Source organism: Chenopodium quinoa, unplaced genomic scaffold, assembly GCF_001683475.1.
Source record: "Chenopodium quinoa cultivar QQ74 unplaced genomic scaffold, ASM168347v1, whole genome shotgun sequence".
NCBI classification, from domain to species: domain Eukaryota; kingdom Viridiplantae; phylum Streptophyta; class Magnoliopsida; order Caryophyllales; family Amaranthaceae; genus Chenopodium; species Chenopodium quinoa.
Genome location: NW_018742441.1, coordinates 624,025 through 640,072, shown reverse-complemented (window position 1 = coordinate 640,072; position 16,048 = coordinate 624,025). Strand labels below are relative to the sequence as shown.

The window sequence follows — 16,048 nt, the reverse complement described above, 5'->3', positions numbered from 1 at the left end:
TTTTCGCAAACAAAAAAAAGAAAAGAAAAGGAATTGACTTGTTGCACAGGTTGAGGGTCATTTGACCCAATCAAATACAATAATTTTAAAAAATCGACTTATTTTTAATTAATCAAAAGGTTTACTTTGAGCTAACGAATCTTAAATAAAATTTCCGTGAATTTATTAACCTACTATGTGTCAAGTACTCAAGTTCAACTTTTCAAACATTAATGCTTTACGGTTAGCCGCTTACTCGTCCCGGCAAACCACCAACACTACTCCCGCGTTTACTAGTGGCAAAAAAATGGTAGAGGATATAGACGAACAAATCTGACGTGTAAACGGAGAAAATCAAAATCTAGTAAACGAGAATATACACGTCAAAAAATAGCAATATAGAATTGGAACCCACAAATATTAAAATACTTGGGCACTATTGCCCAACCAATGAAAGGCAAGGAATAGATCTCTAGAAACCTCCTCTAAACCACTAATTTAGATACTCTCTCTCTCCTCCGCCAAACTTCCCTTACACGTGTCAATCAATCACTTTCTCTCTCTAATACTCGAATACAATCACACAAACTTCCAGTTTTTCTGTTTCTTTCTCTCTCTTATTTTCTGCCTGACGTTTGTCGGAACAACTTGTTCTTGTGCTTAATTAGGTTTCGTTTCTGCAATTTGCGCCATTTTTTCTGGTTCTCAATTTTCTGCTGCAATTTCTTTGATCTGTGGTTGAATTTGGAGTAATGGCGAATTTGTTTTGAGCTGATTGTCAAGAGAATGAGTTAAGCTTTCATATTCTGAAGATGTTTGATTGGGACGACCAAGAGGTATTTTTTTTTATTTTTTTTAATTCTAATTTTACGAATTTAAGTTGTATTTTCTATTTTATTTTTGATTTTTTTTGAGAAAAATATACTCCGTATTATTTTTGATTTTGGATTGTTTGTTGTGAAATTGAATGTGAAATTTAGTCGAGAATTTGGCGGAATTTCTGTGGATTATGGTTAAATTTTGTTGAGCTGACTAGCTGAGCGTATTCTTGCTGATTTTTCAATTTTTATTAAAATGAAATAATTGAATTTGTTGATTTATATGTGAACTTTACGCGAAAAAAGTGCCGGAATTTTCTGTGGATTTTTTTAGAAATTTACAGATTACTACGATTTTTTTTTTAAATAATAATTTCATGTAATTTGCGGAATCACATATGAATTTCATGCAATTGGACCGCCTTTCCATGGAAGGCTAGCAATGACTTCTTTTTCTTGAACGCCTTAATCACCATAAGTGAGGTATGCTACATGGACAAACATGAGGACTTCCCAGAAGGTCAGGACTCAGGAGGTCACCCATCCTAGTACTACTCTCAATCATTGTGGCTCATGTCAAGCGATGTGACAAAGTTTTACACTGACTGCCATTAGCCTATCGTAACCCTCTTCCTTTATCCAAGCTTGGGACTGGCAATGGAAAACCCATTGGCGTAGTTTATGACTTCATCCTCTGTTTTTGAAATATCTAAAGGGGATTCAGGGCTAATGTAAGATTATGATGATTCTCCCTCCAGCCAAAAAAAAAAAAGTAAAAAAAAAAAAATTAATAAAATAAAATTGTTGTTCTGATTCCTTTTGATTCAGATTATAGGTCCTACAATACTATTGTAACATTGAATGTTATTTGTTAACATCAAATAGATAAAATTGGCTATATTACTATATCAATTCCATATTGAATGTCACTTCACAATACCATCACAACTCTAATATTATTCAGCTTTTTATCACACTTTAAAGATAATCAAGTACTTGGGGAGTATTAAACAGGCCATAGAATTGGATCAGCATGTATTTATACTACCTCTGTTTCAATTTATTTGCAACGATGTGACATTCACCAACATCTAGGAAAAATCTATTTGTGAGTGGTTAATGGCAGGAGAAAATAAAGTTGCATGTGATGAGGAGAGAGATTGTGAAATGACCAGTAAAAAGGAAAGAAAACATTTGTTGCAAATAATTTGTAGTATCTATTTGTAGTAAATGTTGCAAATAAATTGAAACGAAGGTAGTATAATAATTATCCGCTTTCATTAATTTGCATTAATTTCGTGGGTTAAAAGCTTAGCCAACTAAATAGTTTCCATAATTTATGCTATATGTAAATATCAGATTGTTTGTTGAAATCGAAGAAGAAATGCTTCTCTTCACATCAAACTATCAAGTTAAATTTCATAAGCATTATAGTTGGATATGTTTGATCTTTTTGCTTGCATTTGGTAATCCTGCAAGTCTGCTACTATTGTTACGCTTGGAATATTGTGGCTTACCTTTGAAATTAAGTGGGACGTGTTTTGTTATATCTTGCTAAGTTTATTGGGGAAAAAAAACCCAAATAGAAAAGATATTTCAAACTTGCACATTTCAGCTCATTTTAAGCCTTTTTATTTACCTTACAGAGATATACATTGATTGGTTTTTGTGTATTTTAATTACACTTGCCAACCAATCTACCACTGTCCTTTTAAAGCAGTACGAAAAAAAAACTATATATGATCAAAGTGAAGTGCATATGAAAATTCCACTTTGAAATGATGACACTTCTTGTGGAATAGAGTTTTTGTAGCTTGCCTATACTTCATGTCATGCAGTAGGCTTGTGTCTAGTAAAGTAATGAATGGCCACAAGCCACGAGCCTGTGCAATAAAACCCTCTCTCCCTCCTCTTGCTTAAGTTGAGTAGCTCTGTAGTCTGCAAATTCCTAGTCCCCTCCAATGTTGTACACCCTGAATTACTCCCTGATGAAATTTTTACTGTACTTTTAAAGAAAATTACACTGTATATCCCTGGCTATGGCTTGTAGTGTGTGGCATAAGTTGATTAAGAGTCAGAATCCATCGTATATAATATCTAACAAGTTTAGATGGTCTTTTAAATCTAATGAACTGAAGTAAAATATAATAAATCAAATAACATGATTTATCCATCCCCTAATGTCTCTCAAAAACTCATTTTCTCTTTGACTCAAAGAAAGCATTCTTTGCAGCCGTAGGTTGTCTTACAACCCCCTGTTTAGTTATAGTGCTATCATATTATACATGTGCCTCATGCATATTGATAATGCCCCTGTGGTTTATGTCTATTTAAGCCAACACTTGGACAGTTGGTGATGGGAAAAAAATGCCACCTATCGATTCATATCAACATAAAGCATAGGTTTCAAGGATGCTCGTGTATCAGTTAGACTCTGGGACATATACTCTTAGCTATGTTTCTTGCCATTTTTAAAAACTGTTTAGAATATGGGGTTATGTACTGTGGCCATAGATTTTTGTTATAGAAATCTGTTGTATAGGTCTTCATGTTGCTACTATCACATGTTCTTTAAGTTATTACTCATTCAATATAAGCTCTTGAAGGTATGTTTTCTCTTTTTATTTTTCTCTTGTCAGTTGTGGGCCTGTGAGGCTTAAGCAGGGTAGGGGAGCAGCCATGCTAATTTTCCTTCCCTTTCTGTAATAATCTCTCTTTATAACGTCATGCCCTGTCACAGTTTATGTTATTGTTCTTTGTAGTTTTCATCACAAATTCACAAGTTGGATGGGTGGATTGGGTGCTTTGTTTAGGGTCTTGTCTTATAGTTCTTTCTAACAATTCTTTAGTTGGATCGATGGCTACAGTGCTGTCCTTTGCACCTCCATTGTCTATAGATTTGTTTTCTTGGCATTGTGGGCCTTGTCGGATTTGTTTTCTGATTTGATAGTCAGCATGTTCCTTAGGTAGAGAATTATTTTACTCCATAATGTTTTCTTCCATATTTAAGGACTCTATTTTCTTTCTTGATACAAAGATGACTACTCATCCAGTGAAGCTCTTGAGTATTTGGCATGTGCCTTAGTGTCTTCTCACTCTCTGTTCTCTTAGTTTGTCATCATAAAAAGAGTGTGGTAGTGACCAAAATAAAAAGATAACCTTATGCCTCCAAGGTTTAATGGGTGTTGTGGTATTGTATGACGGAGTACTCAATAGTCAATAATCATTATCTCGGTTATCGTTATTCATTACTTGTTCTTAATGAATGAGTTCATGTATGGAACTTTAGTTACCTTACAGCTAAAATAAAAAAAAATCTCTCCATTACCAAATCACTTTACATGACATAAAGCTTTTTTGAATGGTGGAGTTGAACTTTCAAAGGACAATGACTATACCAAATAGGCAAATAACATGTTAGTAGAGTACTCATAGAGTCGCTTGTTTTCATTAATCTCATGATGATACCTATTTGTTGGGAATCTAAAGTCATATGACATTTTTTCTGGAGGGCTTGTGAGGATAATATTAGCAATATATTGTTTTTGAGCATTTGGTAAGATTGTTATATGAACTTTGTGTGGAAACCAATGTTTAAATGTAAGGAATGAGAGGTTGGCACAATGATTACACTTGCAATCAATGAAACTATATGAAACTTTCAAGGTACTTTCTGATTTCTGAGAAGTTCATTATCAGAGATGTCAATGATTCACAATTCTTTGTCTTTGGAACTTTTTGAACTTGGCTCATTAATCTGATTGTGCAAGGTGAGTTGGAACTCTTGGAAGTAACCTCATTGTTATGGGTTGAGATTGCTAATCTGACTCTCATTACTTCAGTTGTCGCCCAGCAAAAATAATTCATAAAATTAATTAGTGTTGATGCATATGATGCTGATGCTGGTGCTGTACGTTAAGGAATTTCTTAAAAATTTGCAACATGTCTACGAGTCTACTAAAAGGAAACACCATAATCGGATTATTCAAAATACTAGGCACAATCTTTTTTTTGTACATTAATTTTGTTAAGTAAGGAATAGAAAGTTTTCTTCATCATGATATGATTAAGCTTTCTCTTTTCAGTTATGGATTGAAATTGCTGCTGTAAGCTATCGTTTTCTTTTCTCCAATTAATGCTGTAGGACTAATTGATTGCTCTAATGTATTTTCAGCTTGCAAATATTATATGGGGTGAAGGTAGGGAAGCTGATGATCACATTGTGCCTTATCCAGAAGATATTGAGAAAAAAGCTTTGTCAGATTCTGGTGATAATGACCAAAAAACATTGATTGAGAAGAATTCTAAAAGTGAGGGTGTTGAAAAAAACGCATCTACCTCTAAGTTGTTTATAGACGGATGTAAAAGAGATAAGAATGATGGTTTGTCTGCTTCAGGAGATGTTGTGGATTCTCAACTCGACTTGCCTTCATTCAGTGCTTCAAAATCTGATGACAGTGGTATAGGTATTGATGTATTATAGTATTTCATCAGTAGTACTGTGATAGTGGTAGGGATGACAACAGAGTGGATGATAATGCATTTTACCCTGTGTTATGTGTACACATTAGATATTAACCTTCTCAAAAATCCATACAGGAAGTGAGTTATAAAAGCCTTTGATAAATAAGATGGAATTGCTTGGTTGGAAATGTTAGGTCCATTAGGGCTATCATCTCTTCAACCCTTTGGTAATTTTTTATGTATGTAATGACACTATGAGGTTGCTGGTTTGACAAGATTTACTAATTAATTTTGTATCTGAAAATTCTATTGTCCTATGAAGTAAGAAACTTGAGTACTTAGGCACTTGTAAAAAAAAATTATTCCATGAGCCAATGCCAGGTGTCTTCTTGTGATAAAAAAATTTCCTGACACTTGGTGCTTTCTTAATATACCTCTGCTAATTTATTATTCATAGTATCTTAGTTTAAACTTTATTTTTAATGTCATCCCTTTGCCATCCCTTAAAACAGAAATTGTGCTGATCTTAGCTTTCCCAAATTTACTTTAATACACTATCTCTGATTATAGAAAATTAATATTTTCCTTGTAGTTGGAGCTAAGAATATTCAGCTAGGTGGTGTTCCTCAAAGCTCCCAAATTCATCACGAGGACAAAGAGCTTGGTGATCTTGTAGGCAACAGTTGGGCAAGCATTGGGAGTTTTGATGATCTTGATAGGATATTCAGGTAATAAAAAATGTCCTTGCTCCTGCTGGATTTTGGTCGTACGTATGTATGCATGTCTATGATGGTCTAGATTGTCCTTGTTCTATGGGAAAACTCAATCTAAATTACTTACCCAGTTTACAAGTCTAGTCTTTGTATGTGTGCTGTGTGCATGTCTTCATGCTGTTCTATATATGAAAGAAACACTAAACTAATTTAGAGACGATTTGTGATATAGAAGACAATCATCTACTTATGTGTAAAACAAACAATCAATCAATCAGCCTTAATCCCATAAGTGGGGTCAGCTAACATGAAGCAAAATTGATTACTCCGTGTAGCCAACTTATGTGCAAAACAATTCTGAAAAATTTGTTCAACAAAGTTTAACATTCACATTGAAATGAGGTATCTGATCTTCCTTAAGATAATCGGTAAAGATCTAATAATTTCAAGATTATATTTTGTTGTCCAATATTCTTTTTGTTTGAACTCACTCATTCACTATTTGAATACTTTTTTTTTTTTCATATATAGTAAAGACAATATGGATCCCACGGTCATAGTATTAAGGGCTTTTACATCTAAAACCACCCAAAGCAGTACCACTATTTCCAAAACCAATTCGAAGTGAAAAGCATTACTCTATTGTCCCCAAATAAAAGTCCCATTTGCCTATTGCACGCATTTTAGGAAAGTTAATAAAATAATAAGATATATTGGGGTTTGGTTATTAAAGGTGAATAAAAAATACGAGATAGGGGGTCTGATTTATTAAAAGTGAATACAAAAAAGAAGTTAATGGGGTTTGGTTGATTAAAGTAAGAAAAATCAGAAAATAAACTAGATAAAGGTAAAAATATGAAATGATACTTTTATTTAGGGATAAGATTTTTTTAGTGAAATGGAATTCTCAATTGGTGATAGAGGAGGTATAACATCATCCCATAGTTCCTAATTATACTCTCATAGCTCCCCATTATCCCTAATAATCCGAATTGGCTTTTAAACTATACATAGTACTAATTAACCCCCATCATCCCTTAATCGTGACCAATTGCATGCTCTACCATGCCTTAATTTAATCCCTATTATTTACAAGCACCACATAGCCCCCACTCACTTCAAAACCACATTATTGTTTCCTTCACCTACTTGCCAACTATACCATTGACCTCACCCCTCTTCACTAACCCTTTCATTCACCCTTTGCAAAATTCCAACACGCTACCTCACTCTAACTGCTCGCAACTCCACGTCATAATTTCCCAATTCCAACATCTCAAATTCGCTTACCAACACCACCTTACAATAACCCAACTAAAATGCGGAGTTACATGTGACCTCTTCTATATATGGCTCTTAGATTGGTGGATAAATAGAGTCATCCTTAAGGTACATAGATGCCATGGAAAAGGCTAAGGTGTTCATTATTCAATAGCCTAACAGCTTTGGAAATTAAGATTGTTGTCAGAAATAACTTGACTACATTGTTGTAAAGTGGGACTATGAAGTGTAGCAACTTCACCAACCTTTGCATGCAGCGAAACTCTACTCTTATGGTCTTAAGCTTAGGATTAGGCATATGTATAGGTAATACTAGCTATTAAGCTGGCCGGTGGGAGTTAGAAAAGGATAGATTTTAACATTGGGTTAGATAGTTTGGGAATGTTTAGTACAGAGCATCAGGGACCTAATAATTTGCTGTAGCACGCCCCAAATTAAGGCTTCTTCTCTTTATTTGTTTTTATAGTCATTTGCACTTATTTGGTTTTACCTTCCATGTGGGCATGACATTTTGTTCTTGACTTATGCTTATGCATTCATTCTTTTGTATAACAAAATTTGAAGCCCTTTCTGATTAAATCTTTATGGTGGAGAAAACAAAATTCTGAAATTTTGTGATAAATATCCATCTAACAAAGTATTCTCACAAGTGATGATATTGCAGCAACGATGACATAGATGGAAGCACAAGTCTTGGAAGCACAGATGAACTATGGCCATCACCTAAGGGTCTCTTTAGTGGGGCAGCTAAATCCTCATCTGCAGCTCTACGCTCGACACATTGGGAATTCGGGGCATTAGGAAGTGCCTCTACTAATATTGAAATAAATTCAGAATATTTGCACAATGAAGACTCCTCTGTAACAACTGGCTGCCAAAAGGCCGGCAGCATCTCACCTTGCCCTCGACGAACCATCGACGGACATGTGGAACATAAAGATTATGCTGTGGATACTTCTGGCTTGGTTGAGGAAAAGGTACAACCCGTTATTAGTGTCCAAATGATTGTAATTATTCTTCACATTCCACAAGGTTTATTTTAGAATGCTGTAATTGGTCACTATACTATACAGATAGGTTTGGGCATCAATCTAAAGACACCAATTGACTCTCATACTGCTGCTGAAAATATTGCATCTCCAAACAAGCCCACAGTGAAGGTAAAACATTTTCTTACTGAAGAATTCATATACAGAGTACGTTTTTCTTTATTGTATGCTTTTGTGCTGAATTTGTGCCAAATGAGTGTAAAGAAATGACATTTAATGGATTTTGGCCATTCACCCTAGTTAGATATGTTACAACTTACAACATTGAGGTTGAGATGGTAAACACTGTAAAAGCTGCATGAAGTGAAATAATATGATTGATCAGAATGTCTAATATGTATTGGTCCTGCACACGAACCAATTAACACCAACTAGATCAATTGTTGTCTAATACGAAGTATGTCTGTAACTCTTATTCTATTCAAAACCATATCTCAGCTTTTCCTCAAAAAAAAAAAAAAAAACATATCTCAGCTGCATGAGATGAAATACCATAATGGATTTAGAAAAACGTTTACCCTGCAAAGAAATCAAGTAACTCCAATGGGTTTTGTCATTTTCTTAATAGTCTAAATCTGTCAATAATATTCTAAAGTCAAAACCAGATCTTAGGTGAAGGATTTCCCCTAAATAAGAAATTTCATATGTAGTTGGTTAGAGCAGATAGGTGGTAGAGAAATGGTGATTGTTACATTGACGCAAATTTCACATTTCCAATCAAACTGCCAAACACTTGCAGGGGTTGGTGATGCTTTAGGATGCTTGTAGGGACTGGTATAGAGGGTGATATGTCAAGCCAAGCTATTTTCGTTTATATGACTCCCAATATCATTGTCGAAAATCTGAATGTCATGAGGAGTCCAGGGAGCCAAAGAAAATGGTTGAGACTTTTTATTCTATTGTTGGTAAAAGAGACAGTTAAAATCCACAGACATCCCTTTACACCCTGAGTCTTGGTCCTAGTATTATGATAATTTTTGTAATTGGCATCATTGTTTTACTTTTAAGGTTAAAGAAAGGACTATGCATTTTTTTCCCCACTCATATCTTCTTAGACTATTTCATTTGAAATTTGAGGATAGTTTACAAAATTCAAAGTGGTCTTTTTGTTGGAGGAGCTTCACTTTGTGGAAATTTATGAAAACCATCAGTAGCTTGTTCTTTGTCTACTATTGTGAAATGGATTTGGTAATTTATACCTGTTGAGGCTGTCTTGCCTTTCCAATAACATCTTTGTTTTCTTGTTGGCAGACTAATGTCTTTATTGTCCGGGACAGTTAATGAGGGAAATAAACGAGGTAACCCTGAACTTATGGTGTTTTTCCAAAATAACCCTGATTTATTGGGAGTTTCCTAAACGACTCAAGTGCCAAAGTCTGTTCCACAGTAATCTTACTTGTAATGGAATTATAGTTTTGTTAATGGAGTATGGTTTGACGTTGATATGATTTGTCATAAAGTCCCACTTATAATGATTTCTAATCTTTTCTATGTTTGAAACATAATTCTCTTACAATTAAGATTCTTTGGGAGAGATTTTGGCACTTTAGGATTATTTTAGAAAAACACCCAGGGTTTATTCAACCATTAGGAGTTACCTTGAATAATTTCCTTACAATAACAACAACAACAACAAAGCCTTAGTCCCAAAATGATTTGGGGTTGTCTAACATGAAGCGTCATAAGGAATCATGCGACAAAGAAAAAAAGACATAACAAGATGACCAATTGAAATAATTTGATAAAAAATTGTGTTAAGAAAAAGAAAGAGCATCCAAGTAAAATTTAAGAGAGTTTTATAAGAAGAGTACCAAAAATAAAATTGAAGAAGTTTTAAAGGAGTGGTAAAAACATGTGAGTAAAAACTAAAAGACACGTTTGAGAAAACTTAAGCAAAGGAATCAACAAAGTTGTAAAACACGAATTGAGTAAAATAAAACAAGAATATACTAAGATAACATAAACAAAAGTATATATTAATCATGACACGTCGTTGACATGCATTTTCTCATGTTTCCTCAATCCCCAAAGCCCTCAAGTCACTCTCTACACCCTCTTCCATGTTTTTTTTAGGTTTTTCCTTCCCCTACCCCTTGCAATTCCAACCCTTTGCATCTCTTTGAGTCTTCTTACTAGAACCTCACTTGGTCTCCTTCTTAGACCAAACCACCTTAAGCGATTCTCCCTCATCTTGTACTCAATCGATGTAACCCCTACTGTCTTCCTAACTATTTTAATCCTCAACCGATCTATTCTTGTATGGCCACATATCCATCTCAACATACACATCTCCGCCACATTCATCTTATGCACGTGGCAATGGTTTACGACCAACTTATTGTACCGTATAACAAAGCAAGCCTTATTGCCTTTTGATAGAATATACCCATCTAAGAGGTACGCAGGGATCACATGAAAACCATGTCTCACATTTCCAACCAACCCGCTTTGATCCTATGAGCTACATCTACATCCAATTTCCCATCCTTTTGAATTATAGATTCCTGAGGAAGACCTCAGAAACTTGGACAATCTTCCCATCCACCTTGAATCATTTTCTTACAAGTAAAACATAACATAAAAATATTATTTTAATCAAGCAAGAAATTACTTAAACCTCTCCTGATCAATTTATGGGTTAGATTTGGAAAGGAAAAATATTATGACTAACAACTTACAATAGGTCTGGCATGATGAGCCAAATGAATTGTATAATCTACCATTTTGTTAGTCATACCCTATAGGTAATAGAATTGATTATTTTAAAATTGCTGACAATTTGAGAAAGAATCATATCAATTTTCCAATACATAGAGTGAATCTTTATAGGAGAATGACGCACAAGTTGTATCTTCCTTTGATGATGAGACTCTGTATATTTATATGTATATCTCTGGATTTTAAATCCCTAAGAGAAGACTCTGATACTTTGTTTGGATAGCAAAAAAGGAAGGAAAGGAAGGGGAGGGAAAAAGGAGGAAGGGAAAAGAAAAGAAAGGGAGGGGGAGGTGAGCTCCATTTTCCCTCCAAATCTCTCTAATATTGGAGGGATTATGCTTATTAAAGAGAGAGGGAAAATGGATCTCTCCCTCTCCTTCCCCTTCCTTCCCCCAATCCTTTATTCAAACAAGAGAATTTGTCCCCCTCCCTTTCTCTTCTCTTCTTTTCCTTCCATTTCTTTGTATCCAAACAAAGTGTAAAGCTTTTACTTAGTGAATAGAGATAGAACTACTATGTTTGGCATCTAAATTCTTACATGACCTCTGACTATAAAACTAATAGAGAGATAAGTCTCATTAGTAACTTTACTTTCTGGAGTTTTAAACTGTGTTCCTTGAAATTTGTTGCAAGATGTATCCTCCTAAAGGCTATCTTCAATATGTCATCATGATTTCAATATATAAATTTCCTGACTGCATTAGGTAGGTTTAAGAAATCTGTCCTCTCCACTGATGTTTCTTTATCTTTCCTACAGGAAAAATGGTCTGAAACTCAGTCAAAATATGAGCTGGCAACTGATAGATTAACTGATTCCAGACTACTGCAGGATGTATATGACAATTGGCCATCATCTGCAACAAATGCTCCACAGTTCAGGCGCCAATGTGCTCCAAGTACAGTAGAAAATCATTCGGCCTCAGTCCCTGTTCAACATCAGTTTTCCCAGGAATTTAGGCCTTTTTCATACCAAAATTTCTCAACCCCATATGGTGCTCCTTATGCTTGTGGGAATTTCAGCAGTCATCCAGCCTTGCGCATGCTGAAACATACAGAAGATGAAAATCAGTCTATTCTGTCAAGTTCTGAAGTAAGTCCTAGAGATGTAATTAACAAACCTGTTCAGAGTCTTGGGACTACAACAAAACACACGAAAATGACACCCCAAGAGAAGATTGAAAAACTGAGGCGGCGTCAGCAAATGCGAGCAATGCTTGCTATACAGAAACAACAGCAGCGGTTAGGTCAACAAGCTTCAAGTGGGGATTACTCCCGATCTAATAAGAGCTGCCTAGAGGATCCTGTCCGTCATATGGAAAACTCTGACCTTGAAGTCGATGATATCTTAAACATTGTACCATGCTATGATCCTGGTTCCCCAAACAAAGGGGATGATTCTAGTATGATTTCCAACGTCGACGACTATTCAGCAGAGGACACAGTTCTCTACCAACTTCATGATGTTGTATCAAGAGTACGTCCATGTTATTCTCCCTTTGACTAAATTTGGTACTCCCTCCTTTTTTTTATAGGCTAGAGATGAGATTGCGCGGAGTTTTAGGATGTTTAAATAAAATAAGATGTTAGTAGGGTAGATAAGGTTATTATTTTATTGAAAAGCAAAGTGGTGTGAGAGGGAGTGGGGACCATTGGAGGAGTGAGAAATGATAAAATAAGAAAGAGTGGGGACATTAGTGGATAAAGATATATTATTAAATTGTAAGAGCTTCCCAAAAATAAAACTCTGGCTTATATAAAAAACGGACGAAAATAGTAACTCTAGCTTGTAAAAAAAAAAAAAATAAGAGGGATTAGTTTTTTGAGTAATCCCAAAATATGCTGGAAATTACATTGGACTCAATTATATGTTTTGTGCAAGTTATTCCCCCCCCCCCCTCTTTTTGTATTTATATTATACTCCCTCCGTCCCATAATATAGTTCTTGTTTGTGTTTTTTCACGGTATTTAATAAATAGGAGGAGAAAGTGGATGAAGTACATTAATAAAAGTGAAAAGTACAATTATAAACAAAAATTAGAGATAGAAAGTGGGGATAAGTATAAGGCATGTGCAAAATTCAAGTGAGGCTATAATTGGTCTGTACATATTATCCAAAAATAGAAACGAGAACAACATTTTGGCACTCCAAAATAGGAAAACAGGAACTAATATTATGGGACGGAGGGAGTAGTATTATGATAAAATGATGCAATTAATTGCATTTGATTTCTGCATAATGTGAAGTAAATCTGAAGAAAGCTCCCTTCTTATTATGCAGTTGGATATGAAGATAAGGTTGTGTATAAGAGATAGCTTATATCGATTGGCTCATAGTGCAACACAAAGACTCTGTGCTAGTGATACTAGCTGTAAAAAGAGCAGTACTTTTGAGCCTGATATTGCGAAGGAAGAGACAAGCAATCATGACAGGTTAGGAAGTTAATCCTATATGATTTTATTATTTTCTAATTGTTATATAGTTCATATTTATCGAAGCTATGGGAAATGGCTTCGTATTATTGAATTGTGCTTGAACTGGATAAGAAAAAGTATGCGGGATTTGTTACTCTATTTTTAAAGAATGAAAATGAAAAGAATGATTTGGAGCTCAAAGATGTCTGATTTGAACCTAGTTCAAACTATTTTCTCTTGCTAAAAGTTTAATAATGAATCAGGGAAATTTTGGTATTTCCATTGATCAAATCAACATAAAACTATGCTGATCATGCTGACACCCAAATACAAATAAGTTTAGGATGCTCAAAGGTGTATACAAATATGTTTAGGATAAAATTTATTAAATATTCATATAATAGTCTATTCATATTGACAATGAAGGTAGTCCTTTTGGATCTCTCGATTCCTAGATAAGTGGGGAACTTATACTAAAATATCATACTACCTCCGTTTCATTTTATTTGACACGATGTGACATTCACCAACATCTAGGTAAAATTTGTTTGTAGGTGGTAAAAATTGTTTTATTCTGAATTTATTGATATTATTGGAACAACTACTTTACTGTGATGTTTTTTTTTTTTTGATGAATTAAATTTATTTTAACCCCATCCATATTTCTGTACGTGTAATTTCAGATTTGTTGGAAATGCAAATGTGGAGACTGAGACCAACCATATTGACCGAGCTGTGGCTCACTTGCTCTTTCATCGGCCTCTCAAGCTTTCAAGCAGGTATGCTGAGACACCAGAGTCATCCACGTCAACAAAAGTCTCAACTGAACCAGAACCACCTGCTCCAAGCAGCCAGCCAATTGGTTTGTTGCCCAAGAACTCTGAAAATGAATATATTCTCTCTCCACGTGGATCCAAAAGTCTTCATGACTTTGTGGATTCCAATGAGGGATATGTCTCTAATGACGTTTCTCTAAACGAGATGAGCATCAATCCACAAATAAAACAAACAACAGCAGAGCATGCAGACTGAACTTTGTTGGCGATTTAATCAGGATGATAAGGGTAATTCCTTCCTTTATCTCTTAATGGTTAATAAATTTTCATTTGTAAGTTGATCTACCGGATTACTTGTAATTGGGTGGTTTTCTTTGTTTGTCAGCCAACTTGGTCATTGCAAGGCGCATGTCATGGAGGTTATAAATTCTTTGCTGCTGACAGACCCATCTGTCTAAGTAACTTAAGCCAGTATATCTACCTAGTCATCTCTATCTTTCAAAACATCATTATTGCCGATGATTGCTTGTGGGCATTGCTATGTTTCAAATGAAGCTACCTGACTTCATGGTAGTAAGTCCACGTTCCGTCTTGGTAATGATATGTATGATTTATATAGATTGTTGATACCTAATAAATTAGTTAAACTGCCCAGGTGGATTTTTCAGTATGATCTTAATCACCATTTAGGTTTATCATGGTACTCACTCAGTATGAGTGCTGTGAGGTACAGCCTTTCATGAGTTCCATCACAGAAGACTGACAAATATGCAAGTACTTTGCAAATGTCAGTTCTTATATCATACAAGATTATTGTACCTACTTCTTATCCCACCATAAAACTGAAGTTTCATAATAAGTGCACTGGTTGGGAAAGATGTCTTCTATGCTACCTTAGTCCTGTAATACCAAACAGTAACTAATGTCACCTTCGGCATTTCAATCAAACGGAATCCTCCTTCCCCCTTCCTCCCCAAAAAAGAGGTGCTATGTTACGTAGCCCTTAATAACTGCTAACATGTTTCCTTGTATACCCTTTTTCTTACTCTTCACCCATACCTTTCATAAAAATTGACCATGACTGGCAGCAATTGTAAGGTAATTATGTTAAATATTATCAGAAAAAAAATTTAAGATGTCTCCTGAATTTTGCTCAAATCCAAAATTCTTACCACTTCAAGCAAACTGTATTTGGCAAGTTTAGCCACCATTGTGAAAAGGATGGATTGTTGGGGAATAGTTGATTTTGGTGTCCTTAAGCTTGCAGTGAGGTTTCTTTGTTTTAAATTTGAGGTTTTCTCTTCAGCGGTGTCTGCTGGTCAAAGTCTGTGATAATTATTCTCAACCTTGGGTATTATGGCAATCGAGTTGGATTTTTGTAGAGGTTAGAGATAGATAGGTTGGGGAACTTCCATGAGGACCTTTAGGGGTGTATTTTATATTTAGAGTAGAGATTTACTTGGAAAAATCATGTCCGAACACCCTCCCTGGGAAAGACCAACAGATAGATTATACAGTTATTGAGCGAAGTAATAATTTATTGAATCTGTGTTAAGTTTGGATTGTTTTGTTCCCCTTTGTTTTCCTTCATAGGGCATTAGGGCTACTTCATAATTCTTTGTGGTCTTTCCCTTAAATCCATGATATAATCTTGTTTTTGTATACGATCATCAATTTTCTAGTTTAACTTGGCAGGTCTGGGTCTAACTCTTTCAATAAGGTTAATATGATGTCTTCTGCATTTATACTTTTTACCAAGTTAGATGTATTTTTGGATCTCATAGGTTCTGGATTTGATCTTGTGATGCTCTTGTGGTTTATTTTGTTCGAGTCTGATG

General features: G+C 35.0%; 1 protein-coding gene across 1 annotated transcript; it reads left to right on the top strand.

Annotated features, from left to right (window-relative positions):
• The first annotated feature begins 431 nt into the window (after nucleotides 1–431).
• On the top strand, nucleotides 432–14,880 carry LOC110716330 (protein LNK2-like). The gene is made up of 9 exons (XM_021894953.1): nucleotides 432–815; nucleotides 4,972–5,263; nucleotides 5,854–5,989; nucleotides 7,920–8,232; nucleotides 8,329–8,415; nucleotides 11,780–12,496; nucleotides 13,301–13,452; nucleotides 14,118–14,498; nucleotides 14,596–14,880. The coding sequence occupies exons 1-8, from the start codon at nucleotides 792–794 to the stop codon at nucleotides 14,464–14,466; spliced, it is 2,070 nt and encodes a 689-aa protein (XP_021750645.1). The 5' UTR covers nucleotides 432–791; the 3' UTR covers nucleotides 14,467–14,498; nucleotides 14,596–14,880.
• The last annotated feature ends 1,168 nt before the right edge of the window (nucleotides 14,881–16,048 follow it).

What these genes read in the sequence shown, in the direction of transcription:
- LOC110716330 (XM_021894953.1), top strand. Translation starts at nt 792, where the DNA reads ATGTTTGATTGGGACGACCAAGAG. An exon ending in TTGATTGGGACGACCAAGAG is followed by an intron (nt 816 to 4,971) that starts GTATTTTTTTTT and finishes ATGTATTTTCAG; the next exon opens with CTTGCAAATATTATATGGGG. An exon ending in ATCTGATGACAGTGGTATAG is followed by an intron (nt 5,264 to 5,853) that starts GTATTGATGTAT and finishes TTTTCCTTGTAG; the next exon opens with TTGGAGCTAAGAATATTCAG.